A 24,487-nucleotide genomic window follows, 5' to 3' on the forward strand; every position below is an offset into this window, starting at 1 on the left:
CTAGCCTATCATCTGTGCTATGCACGGAATAATTATAGATATTTATATTTATTTTATTTTTTTAATATATAAATTATGTTTTTTAAGATTTTTTATAAAAATAATTTAACAATCTTATCACTAACCACAGTGTGCAGGAGAAATTAAAAAGACTACTGCAGTAACTATGTACGGGTTGTATCTATAATTATTTGTATGAGGAGATTTTAAATGCTAATCAGAGATTTTGACCAAATCAATAAATGCATGCATGTGGATTAGAAAAAGTTAATAAATGCTGATCAAGAGATTTTGACCAAATCAATAAATACTGAGATTTTTTTTAAAATAAAAAATTTAGAAAATTAAGATTGAGAGATTGAGCTCACACAAGGCTTGGGGTTTAGAAACCCCATTTTTCTTAATATATTTACAATTATTTATATATGCGAATTGCGATTTTTAAATATCTTTTTTTTTAAATGTCTTTTTTTTTCCTTTTTTATATTATATTAAAGTTTAATATTTTGACAATAATCATATGTGTTGGACTTTTCAAGGAATTATATGTCTTCTTCTTTTTATTATATTATATCAAAATTTAATATTTTGATAATAATCATATGTGTTGGACTTTTCAAGAAATTTTTTTTATGCTTGTTCTTAATGTATTAAAATGTTATTATGAGGGATAATAATTATATGTGTTGGAACTTTTCAAGGAATTCATATGTGTTGGATTTCAAAGAATTTTTTTTATGCTTGTTTTTAATACATTAAAGTGTTATTATGAGGGTAAGACTTGGGGGTTGGGAGAAGTTAATATATGCTAAGGTTTTTTTTTTAAAAATAAAAAATCTAAGAAATTTAGATTGGGAGATTGGAGCTCCCATAAAGTTTGAGATTAAAAACCCCCTTTTACTTAATATATAGTATAAATATAGATATATACACATAGATATAGATATAGATATAGATAGATAAGCTTCTAATTCTTAGGCAAAACAATTTTGATATATTATATACATTTCTAAGAGTGAATTCTCTTATTTTCCCTATATTTCTGATAATTTTTGGACTTAATAGATTTGTAGAAGAGTTGCAGCTGTCTTAGCTGCGTGATTCTACCGCTATCACGTGTCTACCCAACATCAGTATGTCAACTTTTTAAAAATAAAAATCGCTAAATGTTACCTTTTTTTTTTTTTTTTTTTTTTTTTTTTTTTTGTCTTTAATGACTTTTTTTTTTTATATAAAAGAAATTGATTTTTTTAAAGATGTTATAGTATGGACTTCCCTTAAAATAAATAAATAAAAGTTTACAAGAAAATAAGGGCAAATTACACCCCAAAAAATAAAGGTTTAACCTGGTTTTTTTTTAAGTTTTATCAATTTAAACCCTAAAATTTCAATTAGATTTCAATTCCAATATTCTATCCATTTCTGTTAAATACAATTAAAGGGGAAGGGGCATTTTTGTCATTACACTTATCATTTTATAAAAATAATTATTACAAATTTATATTTAATTAAAAAAAATTGAAACACTCTCTCCTCCCCTCACCGTTGCCCGTCGCCACCCATAGCCCATCTTTACATCCGCCGTAGACAATCCTCTTCTACCACCACCAACCCTCAAGTTGTCATGCCCCAAAATTTAGACAGTTAAATATTAAATTATGACTAAACCTCAATTAGTATTCTATCATCCAAATCCTAGGAGTGAAAAAAAAAAAAAAAAAACTAAACGTCAACCAAAACCATCTATTATAATTTCATAACTAATCAATACCTCCAACATTAAAGTAACAATACATAGTCAAAATAACTTAAATAATATACGATTACCAACCATGCCAAATTATTCTAATACTAAAGTCATAAAAATAAAAAATAATAATAAATATATAAACTAATATCAACCTTAAACTCAAGAAAACAAAAGAAATTCAAGAGATATGTCCAACAACTATAGTTATTCCACGTCATCACTATAGCCCCAACTAATCCTGCAAAGGAAACTCGGCTACGCTCAAACTAGGGGTGGGCAACGGTTTATCCGAACCGCTCAAACCGCCCAATCCGCCCATCCCGCATATAAATGGGCGGTTTCGCAAACATAATGCGGGCGGATACGGTTTGAAATATAACAAATTTGCGGGTTGCAGGCGGGTCGCGGTTTAAACCCGCAACCCGCAAAAACCGCCCGCACTTTAATTATTATTATTATTATTATTATTATTATTATTATTATTATTATTATTATTATTACTTTTTATATACCAACTTTGTAACTTTTACATGAGCACCATTATATTATCTATGACACTAGGATCCTTATTTTTAAGTATTTCTCAACTTTCTTAATGCCGTAGAATTATCAAGTCCTAAACTTGGTTTCTTATATGATTTTCATTGGTGATTCATCCACTTTTTCCTAATAAAATTTTCCTTCTAATGGTCGATGGAACTTATAGTTTGATTATTGATTACTGAACTGGCAATTCTAATTGAGTACAACCTTTAATGCATTGATATAAATTTTTTTCATAGCAAAAATGCTAGTGTAGGGTCTCTTTATTTTGGGTACTTTCATTTAATGCATTGATATTCAACTTTTATTTGTAAACTCATCAAAAAATTGTTATCACAAATATATAAAATGAATTTGATACCTAAATTCGCTGGGAAAAAAAAACTTAAAAATTAATTTTTAAAGAAAAAAAGTGTAAACCGCAAACCGCCCGCAACCGCCCGCACATTTGCAAATCCTATCCGCACAAACCGCAAACCGCACTGCGGGCGGTTGCGGGTTAACTTTTTCCCAAACCGCATAGATGCGGGCGGGTCAAAACCGAACCGCAAACCGCACAAAACCGATCCGCGAACACCCCTAGCTCAAACAGAACGCACTTGAGTTGCCAAGAGACAAAACGGGTCAATATACAAGTATACTGGTATGAGTACGAGATTTAACACCCACATGCCCACCAAACATAAACAAAAATACATTTAATTCTTGTTACAGGACAAAGCAAGTAGTTCCAACTGCACCGAGATGAATGTGTAGTTTCTCAAGATACAGTGGCATTTAGTTTCTTGCCCGTATATAACAAAACATAAATTGAGTATAAAATAAATAAAATAGAAATAAAAATATGGTGAGTCAGCTCTGCATAAAAAAGTTAGTAAGACCCACCATCCTGCAAAAAAATAAAGTTAGTATAATTTAATCATAAGTAACTTACTGAAGAAGTATAAAAATACATTGTTTCATGCTTAAATAATTTGAATTGACCAAAACTCAAAGAATAAAAGTTGTACAGAATCAAATTTTCTAAAAAATTTCACGAACTAATTTAACAGAAACTGAACAGGTTGAGAGAAAAACTTGATAGAAGAACCTAGACGGAATTCAATCGAAAAATCTGAAACTGAAAACGAACAAAAACTACCCTAAGATGATTTTTTTCGGAAAAGTTCAAAACATGAAAAGTGTGAAGAATAAAGTTTTACTTTAATTTACACGAAACCAATAAAAATGAGCTCGTTTCGTGAGTTAAAACAGCCTCTAAAATCTGCATTGCTAAAATGAATTAAAACTAATATAATCAAGATCATCCGATTATAAGTTATAATCGATCTTTTTAATAAAAAGTCTAAACACAAAAGTTGTCTAGAATCACATATACACGTTTCTGCTCAAATTTCATAATTTATCGAGGTCGTTAACTATTTTTTAAGATATACAAATCAACACAATTCACACTATACCAATAAACTCGAAATTTAATTCTTTGTACCCTAACTCCACTACTTCGGCCTCCACTTCTGGCCTACACATATATCTCATGTGCCTCCCGTATACCTAACACCTCTCCGAAACCAAACTTGCACGGGAATATCATCTCGAGTTTGACCCACACTCCTCGGATGGTTGGCATATACGTACGCGCGTAAATCAAAACACTCGCCAACTCATGAGAACGAGGCAACAATATATATATATATATATATATATATACAAAACATCTCACTCATGAGAACAAACATAACAATGCCAAGTTTAAGGCATTCAAATAAATCTCAAAATCGTCATTTTTTTTTATACACTCTTTCTCACTAACACTCAAATAAAACAACAATCCATAGAGTCATGGTGGATCATAAGAAATTTATGTATGAGTTCCTAATTAATTTTAATTTCATATAATCATGAGTGTGATTACAACCATAAAATAAATTCATATAAAAATCATAAACATAGCATACACAACTAATCAAAATAATTAAAATCAATCAATTAACTAAAAATCATAAACCTTACGTACACAACTAAATAAAATAATTAAAATCAATCAATTATCTAAAGACCCTCTAATTACGCCAGACACACAACACGCTCTTTTTTGTTCTTTGCTCTCTCTCTCTCTCTCTTTCTCTCCCCACACAACACTCTTTTTTTTGTTCTTTGATTACTCTCTACACACAACACTCGTTTTTTTGTTCTTTGATTACTCTCTCTCCCTTTTGTTTTCTTTCTTCTTAACTTCTAAACCTAATTGACTTCTTATATTATACTTTATCATAAACTTAAGTCTAAACATATAATAATTTAATTTCCTATTATATTATATTATACAATACAAATAAATCACAAATATAATATATATAAATATAAATATCTTATATAAAATCTATATTAATAATTTTATATATATATATATATATAAATATAAATATGCAGATTAATTATAATTAACTAACACATTACATTAATTATATACCACATTAAATTTTTATATAACTACACAATTAATAAAATCTAAAATAAAATTAAATAATAATAAATAAATAAAAACTTACGAAAAAATTCAAATCGCTAGACCACTCCCCCACATCTCTTGCAACCGCCTCCTTCAAATCCACCACAGTTTACCCTTACACGTCACTACGTCACTCAAATCTATCTTCCTTTGCCTTCAAATCTATTAGTTGAGTAGAGATGATGAAACGTTGAGTGTGCTGATGGTTTGATCCCATATGGTTTAATGTACTGTAACTTTCATGATGGGTGGTCTTTGATTTATTTGATTTTTGATAAATCTTGGCAGTGATTTGGTGTGGGCAAAATCAAAATTGAGATTGAAATAAAATTAAAAGAACCAATAAAGTAGTGTCGCGTGTTATATTAATTTCTTTTTCTTTTTTTATTTTTTGTTAAACAAATTAATAGAACTGGGCAGTGGATTTGAATTGAAATCTTATCAAAATTTTAGAATTTAAATTGATAACATTAAAAAAAGTAGGGTTTGATTTGTTATCCGGGTTAAACTCTGTGATTTTTTTTTTACCCAAAAAATAAAAATAAATCCAAGAATAAATTAGCCTGTAGGTTTAGCCAAAGGAGAAGTGGCCGCATTTAGCATGAAGCTTTATGATTGTTTTTGAGAATTGATTTTTTTATAATTTTTACAATATATATATATATATATATATATATGTAAGAGAACTTTTTTTTGCAGTAGTTTTTATTTTATTTTTTTAACTTTTGGGCTAAAACTTGATGTAGCATTAATTTTAATTTAGCAATGAATTGTGATTTTTCTTTTTTCTTTTTTAATTAGTAAAAGGAAAATCTTTATTGATTAACATCAAAATAAATCTTGCACAAATTGTATTTAAGGGACCAATTGCAAATAATAATAATAATAATAATTTAAGGTAACTTTATTGTCTTTTTTTCGTGAAATTTTTTTGTCAATCTTTTTTAGCTATTTCAAGAATAAAGATTTTTAAAACATAGAAAAATGGATTAAATTAAAAGGTTTCCAGTGAAATATGAAGAGGAAAAACAAAAACAAAAAAAAGTTTCAGAGGTTTTTTGCATTAATTTGTGTGTTTAGTAAACTTTTTTCAAATTTATTTATAAATATTTTTATATAAACTTGACTAGTGCTTTGCGAAAACACCCCCAACCCTCCCCTCAAAAAAAAAAAAAAAAAAAAAAAAACCTTATATTTGACCGTAATAAAATAAATCATGAATTTTTAATTTTATAAATTTTTAATTTTTAATTTTTAAGTTTAATTTTTAATTTATTTTTAATCCAAACTATTAAGTAAAATTGACAGAGAAAAATTATTTTGGTCATTAACCTCAAATGTCTTTCTTATTGAGTGTAATGATTAAAATATCGTTTTTACTTTATAAAAAATAGACAGATTGTTCAGATTGAAAACAAATTAAAATATTAAGAATTAAAAAGGATAAAATTAAAAATTAAAAAATTATTTTGTTACAAGAATCACATATTAATTTTTTTTTTCATAATTTTTCTATAAATTTATTGAAGCTGTGGGGTTTAAGATATTTTTCTCATGCCATCTGGGTGATTAGCTTCTCTTTATGGTTACCTATTTGGGGGAACTGTGCCCGCTCATTGGGGTTAGTATCGGACTTATTTTGATGATCCGAATTATTTATATTATAGGGTTTGTTGAGTAAAGTATTTGTGATAAAAATCAAGTTGATCAACATTTGTAATCATATGATTAAGACTTTAAAAATAAATAATTTATCTTCGAAATCATGTTTACTGTTTATTTTTTAAAAAATAAAGATATTTTTATAAAATTACACATGTCCGATTTACTTAATTTTATATTATGAGCAATTTAGATCAACATAGGCCGGATATCCATACCCACAAGAAGCACAACAGTCTATTGTCCCTTCAAGACACGACAGTATCCCCTTGCCCCTATTTGGTGAGAGTAGGGACTACTAGTCTCCTTTTATACTATTATATAAACTCAAGACTTGACTTGCTATTTTGAAATTTTTTCTTTGAATATACTAAGTGAAATTTTTTAATTCCACTCTTAAGTAAAAAACATAACTTTTCACTTACAAAACAGTTATAATTACTTATTTTTTCATCATATATATATATATATATAATTTAGCATACAATAGGTGTGCCATATTAATACAAATTGTGGTGTAAATATAAAGACAATTCAAATCACATAATCAGCATAATTAACTTCTGAGCCACTAAGCTATCAAATTGTCTTTTTCTTGGATCACATTCTTATAAATTTTCTCATTGTAGGACTATAAGGCCCCGTTTGTTTTGGGTGAAAGAGAGGGTATTGGGATTGCTAATACCAAGGTATTAGTAATAGCCTTGTTTGTTTTGGGAGAAAGCCTTGGGACTATTAGTCCCTTGGTATTACTAATACCCTTGGAGAGGGGATTGGTAAGGAGGAGGTAGAGATGGTATTAGAAAAATAGTGAGGGGATTAGAAATTTTTTTATTTTTTTTATTTTTTATATATGGGAAATTTTTTTTAAAATATAATTTTTAATTTTTTATATTTTTTTATTTGTTTTATTATTTTATATAAAAATAATTTAACAATTCCTCACTACTAATCCCCTCACTATCAATCCCCTCACTACTAATCCCCTCACTATCAATCCCCTCACTAATAATCCCCTCACTATTAATCCCCTCACTATCAATCCCCTCCATTCTATCTCCCAAAACAAACGGGGCCTAAGGTCATTATCTTTTTTTCCGTTGGTAAAGGATTAGATTGCGTTACATTGCGTTTGATTAGAAAATTTGAGAACAAATTTAAAAAAAGAAAAGAAAAGAGTAAGTAAAATGTGAATAAAATGTATTTACATTTTACTTAATTTCACACATGTTTTATCTTTCATTTCCAAATTTCTCCCTAAATTTCCAACCAAACACAACCTACGCTGTGTTTGGTAAAGAGATTTGAGAAGGAAAATATGTGTGAAACTATATAAAATGTAAGTATATTTTATTCATATTTTACCTATATTTTTTTTTTTTTAAATTTCTTCTCAAACATAACATTAATGAATTTTTCTCATTTGAAAATGACTGAACCGACTGATGACTTTTCATGTTATTTAAGGGCTTGTCGTGTTGTTTAAGTTCATGACTTTTTCCATGGGATGTGCTGTTTGTTCTATCTATTTTAAAAGAATTTCTGTGTGAATTATTTATGAGGATACTTACGTGGAGGTCTTAATAAGTAAATTTATTATTTAATAGGTCTTATAAAAAAAATTTGTTATTAAAAAAGTCACTAATTAAATTTTAGCTACAATTTATAAAAATCATGATAAAAAAGTCACTAATTGTCAATTTTTAACGGCATATATAAAAAATTGTCATAAAAAAATTATTTTTATCAAAAATTTTATTAAGACTTATTTTTAATAGGACTTGATGAGAATTAAGTCTAACTATAAGACCTATTGATAGTTTACCCTTATTTATAATCAAAAACAAGAAGAAGAAACAAAATCCAATCTGATATACACTATATAATACAGATGATAAATCATCAAGTTACAATAATAGGATCCGTCTTATATTTTAGGACAAATTCTATTCAGTGTGTTTGGTTTAAATTTTTTGGATTAAGTTTTTTAAAAATTGACTTTTTTTATTTTCGTATTTTTTTATTTTTAGTGAATATTTTTTAAATTTTAAACATTTTTTTTATTTTTTAGATGCACCTTACTTAGATGTATCTAAAAAATAAAAAATTTGTGAAAAAATATTTTAAAAAATTAATAACTACATAAAAATACAAAAAATGTACTGAATTCTTGTATTTTTTTTTATATTTTTGGTATTTAGTGAATTTTTAAAAGATTTTTTTTACAATTTTTTTACTTTTTAGGTGTATTTATGTTAGGTGTGTCTAAAAAGTAAAAAAATTGCTTAAAATATTAAAAAAATTCAGTAAAAATAAAAAAAACACGAAAAATAAGAATGTAGAATTTTCTGAAAAATGTTTTTTAAAAAGTAGAAACAAGCAAGGTGATTAGTACCCTCTATATTTTGGCACTTATATTATTGTGGTCTTTATAATTTTAATTAACTTGATTTTGACCATAAATTTATAATTTTATCTTGATTTAGTCCAATTGACTGCAATTATTAGTACTTTTTGATGAAAATACACACATAAGCAGCATGTGTTATTTATAGATAAAATTGTAAACTTGTTTAACTCAATAAATTAATCTCAATCAATTTAGGTGTTGTTTGGCAAGTTGGTTTGTAGCTAAAATAGCCACAAAAGACAAAATAAGTTATTTTAGCTACAACAAACAAAACATCATATCTAACCCATAATCATTACATTCTTCTCTCACAAAAAAAGTTAAAAAAGTCAAAAAATCATTCTCAAACCAAACTTTTTAACCCAGATTAAAATAGCCAAAAAATTAAAAAGACAAAAAACCAACCACTTCCGAAACGGAGGCTTAGTAACTATTTTTCTTTAAAAATTCTAATCGATACTATCAATTGAATTAAATTAATAAAAAAATCTAAAATTAAGTATCAAAATTAAATTAATTAAAATTATTGTGACTAAAATGATACAGGGGACAAAATTTAAAAATTACCAATGCAATTTGTCTTATTTTTTTATTTATTTTAAGGATGACCTATGCACAAAAATTAAAAAATAAACATTATAGAAACCAAAATTATACAGGAGAAAAATTCAGCGATTAGCAATGTAATTTATTCTATTTTATATTTTTTTTATTTATTTAAAAATGACCTACGCACAAAAATTAAAAAATTAACAAAACTGACACCAAACAATACGGTCACAAAACAACACAATCTAATTGACAATTAGACTCAAGAGAAGCCTATCACTTCTCATTTACGTGCTTCTTCTGTAACATCCAAATAAATGTTACTTTTTGCTTTTTTTGCCCATTAAAAAATGCGGAAGGGTATCAAAAGCTAAGATAGAGCAACTCTAACGACTCATCAAATTTTTCATTAAATTTGAGTAAAGAAAAGATTATTTTCTCAATTTGATACAGACTGCTCCAATGGTTGTCATCAAAGCAGGGGTCGACCGGTTAGTATATTTTTTATTTTTTTTTACTTCTTTGAACCTTTTGACCTGTTTGAATCAATCTATTTGCAAGGGAACCGGTCGATCGGTTGGTCAACCGGCTTGTTGACCGGTTGGTCTCCCTCAACGATCACGTACTGTAAATTGATAAAATCTTTTCCCTGTTCTCACTTTAATGAAAAATTTGATGAATTCTCGTTTTGATACCAATTTGATGAAGCCATTAAAGATACAACAAATAACACTTTTTATCAAATTTTAAATCTAATACAAGATTTAATGAAACGTTGTAGATGATCTTACACCGACGCACCTAAATAGAGACCAAATCAGAATTTTATTTAACAGGTTGTCTTACGGAGGGTGCCAAGTTGATGTCACCTAGGGGTGTGCGCGGTGCGGGTCGGTGCGGTTTGAGAGAAAAATAGAAACCGTATGGCGGGTGGCGGATTGATAAAAGTGTCACTAGAATTTGCCATTTTCCTTATCAAAAACCGGCGGTTCGGTTGGCAAATAATGGCGGATTTGCCTTGGCGGTTCGGGCGGATTGGCGGTTTATAAAAAATATAATTCAAATTACAAAACTTAAATCAAAAAGTAAAAAAAAGACGAGAGACATCGTGATGTTAAGCATCTTGCGAAGCTTTCTTCTGATGCAGCAAGTGTAGCAACAACATGATAATATCAACGACTATGCCATCAGTTCATTACAAGTATCTGTGGAAGCTGCAATGATCAAATACAATACATAAAATTCCCCTCGAGCATTAATGTAATACTATATTCTAAGGTATAGAACAACAAGCAAACTTAAGTAAAAAAGAATTTTTAGAATCCTATAAAACATGATTTAATAGCGGTGCGGGTCGGTGCGGTTTGGAAGAAAAATAGAAACCGGCGGATTGATAAAAATGTCACTAGAATTTGCCATTTTTCTTACCAAAAACCGGCGGTTCGATTGACAAATAATAATGAATTTGCCTTGGCGGTGCGGTTCGGTGCGATTTTGGCGGTTTCGGCGGTTTTGGCGGTATTATGCACACCCCTAATGTCACCTATCACATTTTTCCACTGCATTCACATAAATGGATCCGACATGTCACGTCGGATTTTTAAAGATTAATTAAATAAAAATTAATGAATTTAAGCGTTAGGTTTTGAAAAAAAATTCATTTGCATTCATTTAATTAATAAAAATTCTTTCTCATTAACCATTTTCTTTACTTTTTACAAGTGAAAATAAGAAAATACTATTGATAGAAAACACAAATCCACTATTCATATATGGGCTCTGCTAGAGAGTTCTAATTAGAGTTGCTCAAAAGCAGCTCTAATGAGCTGTCACCCTTAAAAAAAAAATAAAAATAAAAAAATAAAAAATAAAAAAAAAATAGAGGGAGGTAGAAGACAAAACAGGAGGGAAAAAATGACAAATTAATATCCTTTTAGACCTCTAATTTTAGAGGTCTCACTCATTTCTGTTCATATATTACATTGAATATAACGTGACATTGAAATTAGACCCACATGATATACAAAGCCTCCGTTTGGAAAGTGGGTTGGTTTTTTGACTTTTTGACTTTTTTGACTATTTTAACCTGGGCTAAAAAGTTTAACTTTGGAAGGACTTTTTGACTTTTTTGATTTTTTTTGTGAGAGAAGAATGTAATGATTATGGATTAGATGTGATATTTTTATTTTTTGTGGTTAAAATAGCCTATTTTGTCTTTTGTGACTAAAATAGCCAAAAAAATCCCGTTTAGCTCTTGCCAAACGGAGCTTGAATTTGAGAAAAAAAAACTCAATTCTCTAATAACGGAGAGGATCTCAAATTAATTTTCTTTTCTTTTATGTATACTAGAGAGTGTGTGCCCACCTGATAAATTTTCTGTTAAATATATAAAATATAAATTTTAATTTTAAACCAAAAGTATATAGATAATGTATTAATATGTATTGCTTAAGTAGTAAGGATGTTGTTTATTTGACCTTGGGTTCAAGTCTTGTTTGCTTTAGATAGATATATGTAATGCATGTGTTAATCAATCTATTCCTTGTAATTTGAACACTCAAGTTGATATATTTTGAGTACTTATTTTTTAAATCTTAAACAGTCAAGTTATTACTTGCTTCAAATCTTGCACATTAACTCCCTAATTTATTCCCAATCTATTTTAAATATGAATTTACCTTCATAAAAAACACTACGTACCTAGATAAAAATATTCAAAAAAAATATTATGAAATAATGACATGAGCCACATTTAAAATGTGTCTATACACTTTATTTTCTGAATACTTTTCTCCATACATAATAATATACAAAGATTGTTCTAAAATGGTGATTGTTCTAATCTTGTGTCAGTTGAACAGTCTTCAACCTTTGTTGGTGGACTGGGCTACAAATGATTTGGGTATCTCCTCTCTTCTGTCAACCTATAGGATGAGTGAGTGATGCTTTAATGCTTATAGCATGTTCCGTTTTTCTTTATTGATTGATGATATAAGGTTATATCTTGATTTTTATCAATAAAGTTTTTTTTTATTTCGTTAATAAAAAAAAATATAAATAAAAAAAAGAAGCAATTCTTAGATCAAAAACAAAAAAAATAATACCCAAAAGATAATTACATTCAATTATGACACTAAATTTAAGCCTATTTTGAGAAGTGATTTATAAGTTAGTTTATTGACTTTTTGACTTATTTTGGTCATATCATCTCTCAATTTTTTGTATATTTTTTTTTCATAAGAAGTAAAAAAGTCAACTTATTTAACATTTAAAACAAATGCTTGCAAGTTTCATCAAAACTAAGCTGAGTAGTATGACTCGTTCAAAACAATTGTAGGCCACTACTTTAAATTAATATTTTAGAGATAAAAATTTAGAGATAAAATATTTTAATTATTAAAAGTGTCAATTTTTATTTTTAGCGAAAAAATTGGATATTTAGGAATGAATTATTATTTTTTTGTGATCAAAACTTTCATCTAATAAAGTAAACTTCTTTGGCATAAAATTATTTTGTCCATGAAAATGAATTTATTTGCAACATTTTCAATTTTATTGCTAAAGGTTAATTTTTTGACTTTTTGAAACCTTTTTTTTATTATTATCGACATGATATCGAAAATGGAAAATGCGTGAGAGCTCGAATTTCCAACGGCTCAAATGCCCCGAATGCCAAAACGACGTCGTTTTTGGCTTTTTTGTTTTTCTCGTTTATATCTGAACAGAGGGGGAGGGCAAGAGAGAGAGAGAGAGGGAGAACGAGAGAGGAGGAGAGAAGAGAGACGGAAATAGAGAGAGAGGTGACGGTGATGGCAGGGCGGGGCGACGGTGATGGACGGTGCGACGGTGACCTTGCGATTACTGTTTTCTCACTCTTTTTTTTTTTCCTGTCTCTGAAGATGAAGATGATGTGTTGATGATGGTGATGTTGATGAAGATGTTGTTGTTGTTGTTGTTGATGATGATGATGTTGTTGTTTTTCTGGCTCTGTTGATTTTTTTTTTTTTCTTTTCTAGTAGATCTAGATCTGAAGGTGAAGGAAAAAAAAATATATATATTGGCTGATGATGATGTGATGAAGAAGATGATGTTGATGATGATGATGTTCACCAGCAATTTTCTTCTTCTTCTTCTTCTTCTTCTTCAGACAAATGAGAAGGAAAAAAGAAAAAAGAAAAAAAATCTCAAAATGACTTCGTTTTGGGATTTCGGGCCATTCGAGCCGTTGATAATTCGAGCTACGTAGCGGAATCGGGCAAAAATTAGTCTTCTACTGTTTTGACAATAAAATTCACTTTTCTTATATATTGCAGTGGAACTCTATATATTTAATTTATTTTATTTTATATTAAAACAATAGTATCAATATATATTACGATTTGAAAAGTTAAAATTAAAAGATTTGTTAGAAATGGACGACAAATATAAATACGTGTGATTTATTTTATCGACAATGATATAAACTTAAAATTTTTACAAACAATTTTACCCAAAAATTCTAATATAGCCTAAATTTCTTCTATGGATCCCACAATACACTAGCGAATCTAAACCACACGTTTATTTTTAGGTAAATTTCTTGAATCGAATTCTGGTTAGTAGAGTTTCTCTTATTTTATATAAATTTAAATTAAATTCTTTTAAATACCATGATCAATTTATGGAACCATCACCACCCAACTGTCACTATATCATCTAGCTACATTCTACCGGCATGCCACTTTGGACCTGTAAAATGATTTTTAATGAATTTTTTTAGCTATTATAATAGAAGATTTTTTTTTTTGATACTTATGTGTAGATTCTAATAAGTGAATTTATTGTCTAATAGGTCCTATGAAAAAATTTTATCATAAAAAAAGTCACTAATTGTAAGTTTTAGCGACAATTTATAAAAATCAATACTAAAAAAAGTTACTAATTGTCAATTTTTAGCGACATATATTAAAAATTGTCACAAAAAAATTATTTTTAGCAAAAATTTTACCAAGACTTATTTTCAATAGGACTTGATAGGTATTAAGTCCAACTATTAGGACCTATTGGTAGTTTACCCTTTTTTTTAGGATATATGGCATTAAGATTTTATAGCATAAAGGACATCTAATATTTTCATAATATCTAAGGTCCCTCGATATCAATTTAGAGAAAATTCGATCCAGAGAAATTCTGGATCCACCCCAGAGAAATTCTCTTCCCGAAGAAATTATGGATCCATCACAGAGAGATTTTGTTCTTAGAGAAATTCTGGATCTCTCCCAGAGAAATTCTCTTCCCAAAGAAATTTTGATTTTCTCATAAGCCAAACAGTCCATTGAAAGAAAATTAAAGACGTAATTGGGTAATAGTAAGAGGGCAAGTGGGAGTCAGTTGGATAATCACAATACCTTGAGAGCTCTTTTTTCATGGAAATCCTTGAAAATTGATCCTTTAGAAGTTGAGAGCAAATCCCTTGTTGTAGTGAAAGAAAAATCCAGAACTCAAATCCAGAGAAAATCCCCCTCATACTCAGAGAAATTTACGCAAACTCAGAGAAAATCTCACTCTAATCCAAATAAATTCACTCAAACCTAGAGAAAATCTCCTTCCAACTCAAAGAAATTCACTCAAACCAGAGAAATTTCCCATCTCCAACCTAGAGAAATTCTCCCTCACAATTTTTTCTGGTTGAAAATCATAAACCTCAAACAAAATGTGTTCTATGGTTTACACATTGGCTGGGGTGTTACAAGATATGTCAACAGTACCTTGGGAAATTTGAAGAAAAATGAATCTTGATTCAATAATCTTTAGAAATCGAAAGAACTATACAAGATCTCGAACCAGTTGATAGAGGAAGATGAAGATGGAGATTGAGGATGAAGATATATATATATATATAGAGAGAGAGAGAGAGAGAGAGAAATGATGATGATGTTTTCTCTGGTCTTCATAGAGAAATTCGATTTCACAGAAAATTTCTCTAGTCGAATTTTCTCTAGACTTCACAGAGAAATTCTGGTTCACAAGGCTTCATTATTATTGAGAATTTCTCTGGAATATAAATCTGTAATTTATTGCAGGGTGCATTCACAAGGCTTCAAAATTTCTCTGTTTTGTTTTTACCTGATCTAGAGAAAATTTAAAGTACTCCAGAGAAATTTAAAATTTCTTTGCTTTGTTCTTACCTGATCTAGAGAAAATTCAAACTACTCTAGAGAAATTCAAAATTTCTCTACTTTGTTCTTATCTGATCTAGAGAAAATTTAAACCACTCCAAAGAAATTCTTTCTCCAGAGTGTATCAAGAATTGACTTTTAGTAACAAACCAGTCCACACAACTTGCAACAATGAAGATCATTCAAGAACCAATATCTATTCCAGAACTCAATAGAATTGACTTACAACAGTGGATTTGCTGGTCAATGGAAGAATGAGGGACCAAGTCAAGTAGGGTTGATCTTGAGTCGCAAAATGGACCGATTGAAATTCAAATCGCAAAGTCGAATTCAAGAACAGTTTGAAAACAGATCACGATCAACCAGGGGTCTTTGATTTGAATCTGGAGTGCGAACACCGAGGACAAATCTGATTTGGAGCCTTCGTCGTTGTTGAAATTCAACTTCGCAGATTCAAGTCCTCTCAGTTACAATTCGTGTTCAGCTTTCGATTGATGTTGGAATCCAAAGCTCTCTCTCATTGATTCAAGTTCTGGTTCGCAGCTATAACCCTAGTCGACGAAGGACGCGGTTGCAATACGAAGTTCTACGCAACTTCAGTTCAACGGATATGGGTGATTCGAGTTCACAAGAGTAATCTGAGTCTTGATTCGTCATTGATTGAAGCTCTATCAATCAATTTCTCAGGTCACTCTTCGACTTCGAATTTGGATTTCAATTCGAGATCATGACTTCTGTCCTTGAATTCATCATCATCTATTTCTCTAGTAAGCACATCATCTCTATTCATTTCGAGAGAGTTTAGAGTGAGAGAGAGAGAGAGAAAAAGAGGTTTAATTTTAGATAGTCAAATTTCTCTGTGATATATGAGTATGCGAGTTGAGGGACTTTAGACATTATAAAATAATATTGTGGATCTCTTCCATTACTAAAAATAAGAGAGAGACCTTAAACTAATTTTCTCATTATAATAACTCACCCAAAAAAAAATTCAGTGAAAATTCAAAACTAATAGATAGTTAATGCAGTGAATTATTTAAAACTAAGAATAATTGTTTTTATCCAAAAACAATTAAAACAAAATTTATTGATACGGTAAATTATTTAAAACTAATAAAAGGTTATTTCTCAAATATATGAATTATGTATAGAATGCAACTAATTATATCAATTACCGTTGTTTTAAAAAAAAAAAAAGAAATTTTTGAATTTTCAATTGATTAAATATTACTTTCGGTAAATTATGTCATAAGAAATATTGAATAAATTAATAATTTTATCCATTAAAAATGATTTAGTTGACAACTTAGATTATGCAAATTTGATTATCAATTTTGCAGTTAAAAATGTGAGAGTGGTGATATTCAAGTGATATTTTATGCCAATGCGTTCACTTTTTATTTATTACTTAAGATCTAATTATTTTGATCATTGTTTTTATTGTAAACTTTGTTATATATTTAATTAAATTTTAATAGTTATATATAGTAGTAACCCATTTTATAAACACTGATAAAAAAAAAATGAGACATTTATTTATAAATTTCTCTTTTCACCTACTTATGTTTCACCTAATCTAAATGATTTTCTTATGTTCCAATAAATCTTATGATTGGCATAATTACCAAAATCCTTTTAATAATAGGGTAAAACACGTATTAATGTTCACATTGATAGTGTAAACGTTTCATAATGTAAACATTCACATTATCAAATTTATTTAATCTGAATATTCACATCACCAAATTGTTAAGAGTTCAAAAAATATTTGTAATAGTAAAATTGTCCATAAAATACCTCAAATATGATAATTAGAATTTGGTGGATCAAATGTCCAAAATAATAGGATTTATTGGAATACAATAATATCTTATAGACTAAATGAGACACAAGTAGCTGAAAGAGGATTTTCTAATAAATTCTTTTTTAAAAAAATGGTTATATAATTTTTTAATCAAATTTTATTTTATTTTATTTATTTTTTTAAATTTAAATTTTATTATTTTTTTTATTTTTATTTTTGTGGTCGTAAATGCTTGAAAGACGCCATATCAGAAATAACTTTTGGATGGTGATGTATTGAATTTTTTTTTCCAAAAATTGTCCTTATTCTACATGTACTCATCAAAAAAGGCAAAAGCTTGCTGAAAAACAAGTAAAATTTGAGTTTTGAGAGAAGAAAGTTGGTGGGAAACATTAAAAATGAACATAGTCCAGTTTTGCTGGTTGTTGTTGCTGCCAATGCCATGGCTATGGATAGCAGCATCGGCAATTTCAACGGAGAAGCCCAACTGCCCTAAAAAATGCGGCAATATCACCATCCCTTACCCTTTCGGCATAGGAAACCCCCGGTGTTCCATGAACAAAAGCTTCCTGCTAAAATGCAATCATTCAAAGTCATCGAATTCTTCTTCCAAGCTCCTACTCGGTGACTTGCAGGTACTGAATATATCGGTGGAGGAAGGCACGGTTACAGTCTCCACATACGTGCCGTATTACTGTTACGACATGGATTGGATTGGGCTAGACTATTGGTTATACAAAGTGGACTTGACCGGAACACCATTCACCTTCTCTGCCACTGAAAACAGATTCATTGCGATTGGTTGCGATACTGTGGGATACATTGAGGACTCCAATGGCACACGGTTTGGAAGCGGGTGTATCTCCTTCTGCTACCATCCAGTGAACCTGACCCGTGAGGATCCTTGTTCAGGGGTCGGATGCTGTCAAACCCAAATCCCTAGTGGCGTCAAGACCTTAGACATGAGTATCGATTCAGTGTATAATTATTCATATTCCAGCAAATTTAGTCCATGCAACTATATTTTCTTGGCCAGGAAAGATTGGTTCGACTTCTCAAGCATAGATCTCATAAGGCTGACTAATGTCGACAGAAAGCCACCGACAGTACTCGATTGGGCTGTAGGAGAAGAAACATGCGAATCGATGGATCTCTCCTACGCCTCGTCCTCGATCTACCCATGTGGACCTAACACTAACTGCGTCAACTCCAACAATGGCCCTGGATATCGTTGTGTATGCAAGCCTGGATACCAAGGCAACCCGTACCTTTTTGACTCACAAGGATGCAAAGGTCTTGTACTCATATGCCCCTTTAGATATTGATTACAAATTGAAGTTTTATACAACTATTAATGTAAAAAATAATGATATTTCTAACAGAATAATGGTAACCATCATTTTTTTTTATCATTTTATCTTATCATCTGATTTATCAATTTTAGTAACAAATGCAATAAATTAAATATGCTGCAAATATTAAATTGACTTAATTTTTTTTTTTTTTTTATGGATGATATGCATGAAAGATTTTACAAAATGAATGGTTCAAATTATCGAAATGGTACCTATAATAGGTTCCATAGGCCCAAACATTACCGCTTTAATTCAGATCATAGACATTTGGGGGTCAATGTCATTTATTAAACTCCAATAGCTAATACAATATCTAGAATGTAAGAAAAATTTGTGATAAATATAACGATGTATAATATTACTCTTAATAAATACAAATGGGATCTAATTTTTGTACTTAGTCATAAGAAATGTAAGCAAAAAGTATTATTATGTGCTTGGTGAGTTAAAAATGAAAGCAAAAAATATTGTTATACCAAATCAAACAAATTTAAGTATGTCCTAATCAAGTGGATTACTTACATGAATTATTTTTCACCATCATATTAGGATTAAGGTTGTAAAAATGACCTGGCTTGGCCTTACTTGGGTCTAGTGGGCTCCTACCAAAAATTGGGCCAAGTCGAGCTAGCTCACTAGCACAAAATCGCGGCCTAGGCCCAAGTCTAGGCCCAGTGGTACTTGGGCTAGGCTGGCAGGCCAATCCTTGGGTAGGCCACCGGACTTGGGCTTGAGTTTGGACTTGAACTGGGCCTGACCATTTTTTATTTTTTTTTTCCACCAAAATTTTATTTTATTTTCCTACCAAAATAGTTTGGAAATGAGAGTGGACCTCGGGCAAGCCAGTGGGTCGAGCTCGAGTTGGGCCTAACGGGTCAGGCTCAAGGTTCGGGCCTCAAAACAGGCAGCCCAGGCCCAAGTCGGGCTCAGGCCCGGACCGAGCCAGATTTGATCACGTCGGGCCACAATGGTCAGCAGGCAAGCTTTAGGTGGGCCGCGAGCCAGTGGGCTGATTTTACAACCCTAATTAGGATTGATATTCATAAGGCATTTGACAAAGATTTTTACATACTGACAATCGTAACACAATCCTCCTTATGTATCTGGATTTGGGAATGGCTATATAAGTATGGGCAACATGTATTGAGTGGTGGGGTGTGGCATGGGTACCTCCAAGTTCTATCGGTGGTCTATTGACTTGGTGGCAAGGAGTCCGCATTAGAAAGAAGGAAAGTTTCATTTGGGATACGATTTCTTTCACTATTTTTTGAACCATATGGAATGTAAGAAATGAGTTGGCATTTAATAAGATTCAGCGTCAATTGGAATGTGTACCAGATTTTATTTTGATAAGAATTGCTTTTTGGGTTAAGGAGAAATCGAAGTTCAAAGAATTTTCTGTAAATGATTTTCTTTTTCAGTTTCATGAGGGCTTGTGTTTGCTGATGCATAATTTTCAAGAGATGTGGTTGTTAGCTTGGGGTCTTTAGGTGAGGTGGAGTGCATTTATGGCTGGTGGAAGTGGATGTTGGTTGTTAGTTTGGGCAATTGGAGTGTCTCTTGCTGCCTGCAGTATGTATGGTTCAGCTTTGTTGTTTTTATTTTTTATTTTTCTAGTGTTTGTTGCTATCTAACTCTGCTCTTGTTTGTTTATTTTTTTGTGGAGGTGCTTGGACATGTTTTTGTGATTCTTGTTGTGCCAACCTTGTTAGGTTTTTATTCTTGGCAATCCCGTTTGACAAAACTCCTTTCAGTTGTAATTTTATTCGCTCTTGTATTTCAGTGAGGATATGAGTTTTAGATGCGAATCCAACCCGAATTGTGCCTTGCAGAGAAGTTTGTGATGTTAATACTTTCAAGATTACCATTTCGCTGATTAGGACGGGGATCGAGTTGCCCGGTCAGCTCGCGGGAGTCCAGGGGGCAGTGCCCCTTGGCGGGTCCGGGGCAGCGCCATGGTGGGGTCGAGGGGCAGCGCCCCCAAAGTAAAATGTAAAAATGCATTCAAAGTTGCCTGTCCGCTCGAGCGGACATTCCCCCACTCGAGCGGAGAATGCTGAGTTCCAGAAGTTTATTCGCCTACAAAAATACTAGATGTTGTTTTTTCCCGCTCGAGCGGAACTTTCCGCGCTCAAGCGTAGGTCCGCTCGAGCGGCCAATCTGACGCTCGAGCGGAGATTGCGGGACAATATTCTATAAATACATGTTTCAGTCCAAATCTAGGATTACTTCTCTAGATCTTCTTATTGGGTTCTAGGGTTTATATCTGGGGATATTTTGCTAGTTTTCTTTAATACTTTGATTGAGTATTCAACTCATGGTTTAAAGAGTATATATCAAAGGATTATTTGTTTGTTCTACACAAAAGAGAGAGTTGTTCTTCGGTGGATTCTGAAGAATTTGAGCCTGAAACTTTGGTGGATTCTGGAGTGGCTCATCGTCAAGGCAATTCCGAGGTGAAGACGGGGTTGAAAGAGGCACATAGGGGTTGGTTCAATTCAGGTATGGATTCGCTAGGTAATTGAGAGTATACTTGTGTGATTCTTTTTATATCTTCTTAGTGGATTATTTTGTGGCTATTGCCTGTGATTTTTTATCACAATTGGAGGTGCTCCAATTGTGGTTTTTCCACGTTAAAATTATTGTGTCGATTTGTCTTGATTGGGATTGTTTTATTGCTTTAAATTGATACATAATCACAAATCAATATCTAGCGGATTTCAAACCTAATTGGACTGAATTTTGATTTGCTTTCATAATTTTGAAACTTGAATTAGTATACTTGATGTTGCAGACATAGATGAATGCTTGGATCAAACAATGCATCGTTGCGAAGGGACGTGCAGGAATACCCAAGGAAATTACACTTGCCATTGCCCACTCGGCATGTCTGGTGATGGCAAAGTTGCTTGCCAAGGATTTCGTGTTACTACTCTCATTGCAGGTAGCTTCCAAACACTACTATTTTTTCTTTTTATTTTCTTATTTTTTAATTTATTTTTTGGACAAATTACATCAGTTCCTTCTATGATTTTGGTTATTACCGTTTCAATTAACTCAATTTTAACTCTTAATTTTAGATTTTTTGTCAATTTGATTCAATTGATAACATCAATTAGAATTTTTAAAAGAAAATAGTCACTAGTTGAGATTAACTCACTATGTTGAACAAGTTCATAATTTTACCTATAAAAACATGACGTATACGACTTACATGTGCATTTTCCATCAAAAATACTAAAACTTGTAATAAATTAGATAGAATCAAAACAAGCCAATTGAAATTTCATGAATTAAAATAACATAAGAGTTAAAGGATAGAAACTACCAGTGTAATTTGCTGCCTTCTTTTTTTCCCCTTAATTCTGAAACTAATTCTCTTCTTGAATTTTTTGGTGGCTCATAATTTTGGAAATATCATTGCCATATCAAAAGTATCACCTCCACTCTTGATGAGATTTTTGCATAAAAAATTATGTTTGCATGCAAATCCTCTTTATTTTATTTACTTCATTTAATAAATATTGAACTAAACTTGTTAACCATTGTAATGCAGTTTGTGGGATACTCATATTTCTGGCCTTTATAATAATTGTAGCATGGATAGAATGCAAGAGAAGAAAGAAACATAGAAATTTCCGGCAAAATGGAGGGTTATTTTTAAAGAATCAAAAAATTAGAATCTTCAGTGAAAAAGAGCTTGTGAAGGTAACTGAGAAGTATGATAATAATCGACTTCTCGGCCAAGGAGGCTCTGGTGTAGTGTACAAAGGAGTTTTAGCAAATGGGTCACTAGTAGCTGTTAAGAAGCCTAATGTAGCAGACAAGACTAAAATCAAACACTTCCAAAGAGAAGTAATAAAGCAAGCGTTTCAACATGAAATCAGCATTGTCTCTCAGGTCAATCACAAGAATGTGGTGAAGCTTTTAGGGTTGTGTCTGGAGACAGAGTTCCCATCACTAATTTATGAGTTCGTCTCTAATGGATCACTATTCGACCACCTCCATGTCAAGCGTTCGGCGATGCTAAAATCATGGGCAAATCGTCTGAGGATTGCTGCGGAGATATCACTAGCACTCGACTATCTGCACTCGCTTGCTAACCCACCAATCATCCACAGAGATGTTAAGTCCATGAACATACTTTTGGATGAGAAATTCACTGCAAAAGTTTCTGATTTCGGAGCTTCTGTCCTGATTCCATTTGGTCAAAGTGTTGTAGACACCAAAATACATGGAACACATGGGTACTTGGACCCGGAGTACTTGATTACAGGTTTATTAACAGTAAAGAGTGACCTTTACAGCTTTGGGGTTGTCCTTATGGAACTATTGACAGGACAGAAGCCAATTCTTAAGCGAAAAAATCCTGAGGAAAATGTGAACTTCATTCAATATTTCATTTCCTCGGTGGAACAAAAAAATTTTTCTCAGGTTTTGATGAACTGTGAGGATGTTGACCGGAGGGAAAGTGAGCAAATTGAAGCGGTGGCTGAGCTTGCTGTGAGATGTCTCAACAGCAGCAGTATAGAACGACCTACAATGAAGGAAGTGGCTGAACAACTCAATGGGCTTATGAAATTACATGAGACCTTAGAAGCTCAGGAAAATGATGAAGAGATGGAGAGCTTGTTAGGCAAAGAAAATGATGCAATGTTTTACTCAATATCAGAAACCCATTACATGACAGCATTTGATATTGAACTTCAGTAAATGTGATAGTTGAAGAAATAAAACTTACAAACTTAGTTATTTGCAGAAGAAGCATATGCTTGAAAGGAAGGTCAATTAGGAACCTTGTTGTAGCTAGGAGGTTATGGTCTATCAATATTTTCTATCTATTGTTGGATGCTTTTTCTTTAAAATCGGTTGTATATGTTTGGTTGTGTTTTAAACATGGTAATAGAACTATTGATGAATGTTGTTGTCATAAATCGAATCATCCAAGTGATCTTAAGGTTTTGTTAGGGTCATTCATTATGTGATTTGATTTTCTTTGTACCAAACCCACAAGGCCACAACTTGCTAAGTGATTGTTGAAAAATATGGTTTAAGGCCAAATAGTTGGCTACCGTCTGACCAACTTGGGTCTAGTTTTTCTTGTTTATGGAAGGATATTTTGAGGATTGGCCTTCCAGTCATGAATTTAGCCATGTTCTTCTCAGCAACCTTGTCTTAAACTTGGGATCAGGGAGTGACTCTTGGACGAGTAACATCCATCTTTCCTCGACTTTTTTTTCTCTTTCCCTTCAGCAAAATTAAACTGTTGCAGAAATTTTCTCTCTTTCTTCTGACAGACCCTGCTGGAATCTTTTATTCAAGATGAAAGAGTGCCTGGGAATCTGAAAATCTTGGAGGGCTTTTAAATTTGATAAACATCTTCAGTCCCCATTCTAGCAGATGAGATTTTTTACATTGGAAAATTGACACACATGGCATTTTCTCGGTTAAATCTTTTTGCTCTCACTTTGAGTCACTATTGGGTGGTGATCCAGATTATTGTAAGCATCTTTGGAGGAATGTGGCTCCCCCAGAAGTTAAAAGTCTTCTGATCAAAAGGCAAATCCTCCCAGCAAACTCTATCGGCTCGTATATTTTTTGGTTTTGATTTAGATCTGTGGATCATGTCCTCTCTCAGAAATCGTGGTTGGTTTGGTTTACAATCCTTCATTGGTGAGGAATTGATTGGCTTTGTCCAAACTCTATTCATTCACTTTCTTTTTGTTGGTTTAATTCAAACTAAA

At 31.3% G+C, this 24,487-nt stretch overlaps 1 protein-coding gene and 1 long non-coding RNA gene across 2 annotated transcripts; one reads left to right on the forward strand and one right to left on the reverse strand.

Moving 5' to 3' along the window:
• Nucleotides 1-10,535: 10,535 nt before the first annotated feature.
• Nucleotides 10,536-10,964, reverse strand: LOC145801757 (uncharacterized). Its single transcript, XR_014343405.1, has 2 exons — nucleotides 10,855-10,964; nucleotides 10,536-10,640 (listed from the first exon to the last, which is right to left on the reverse strand). It is a non-coding gene; the product is annotated as an uncharacterized LOC145801757 (long non-coding RNA).
• Nucleotides 10,965-17,713: 6,749 nt separating this feature from the next.
• Nucleotides 17,714-23,728, forward strand: LOC114312031 (wall-associated receptor kinase 2). The gene is made up of 3 exons (XM_028258198.2): nucleotides 17,714-18,681; nucleotides 21,538-21,687; nucleotides 22,300-23,728. Exons 1-3 carry the CDS (start codon nucleotides 17,787-17,789, stop codon nucleotides 23,454-23,456), a joined length of 2,202 nt encoding a protein of 733 aa, XP_028113999.2. The 5' UTR covers nucleotides 17,714-17,786; the 3' UTR covers nucleotides 23,457-23,728.
• The last annotated feature ends 759 nt before the right edge of the window (nucleotides 23,729-24,487 follow it).

This window comes from Camellia sinensis, chromosome 10 (genome assembly GCF_055761805.1).
Source record: "Camellia sinensis isolate YWXY chromosome 10, ASM5576180v1, whole genome shotgun sequence".
Taxonomy (NCBI): Eukaryota; Viridiplantae; Streptophyta; class Magnoliopsida; order Ericales; family Theaceae; genus Camellia; species Camellia sinensis.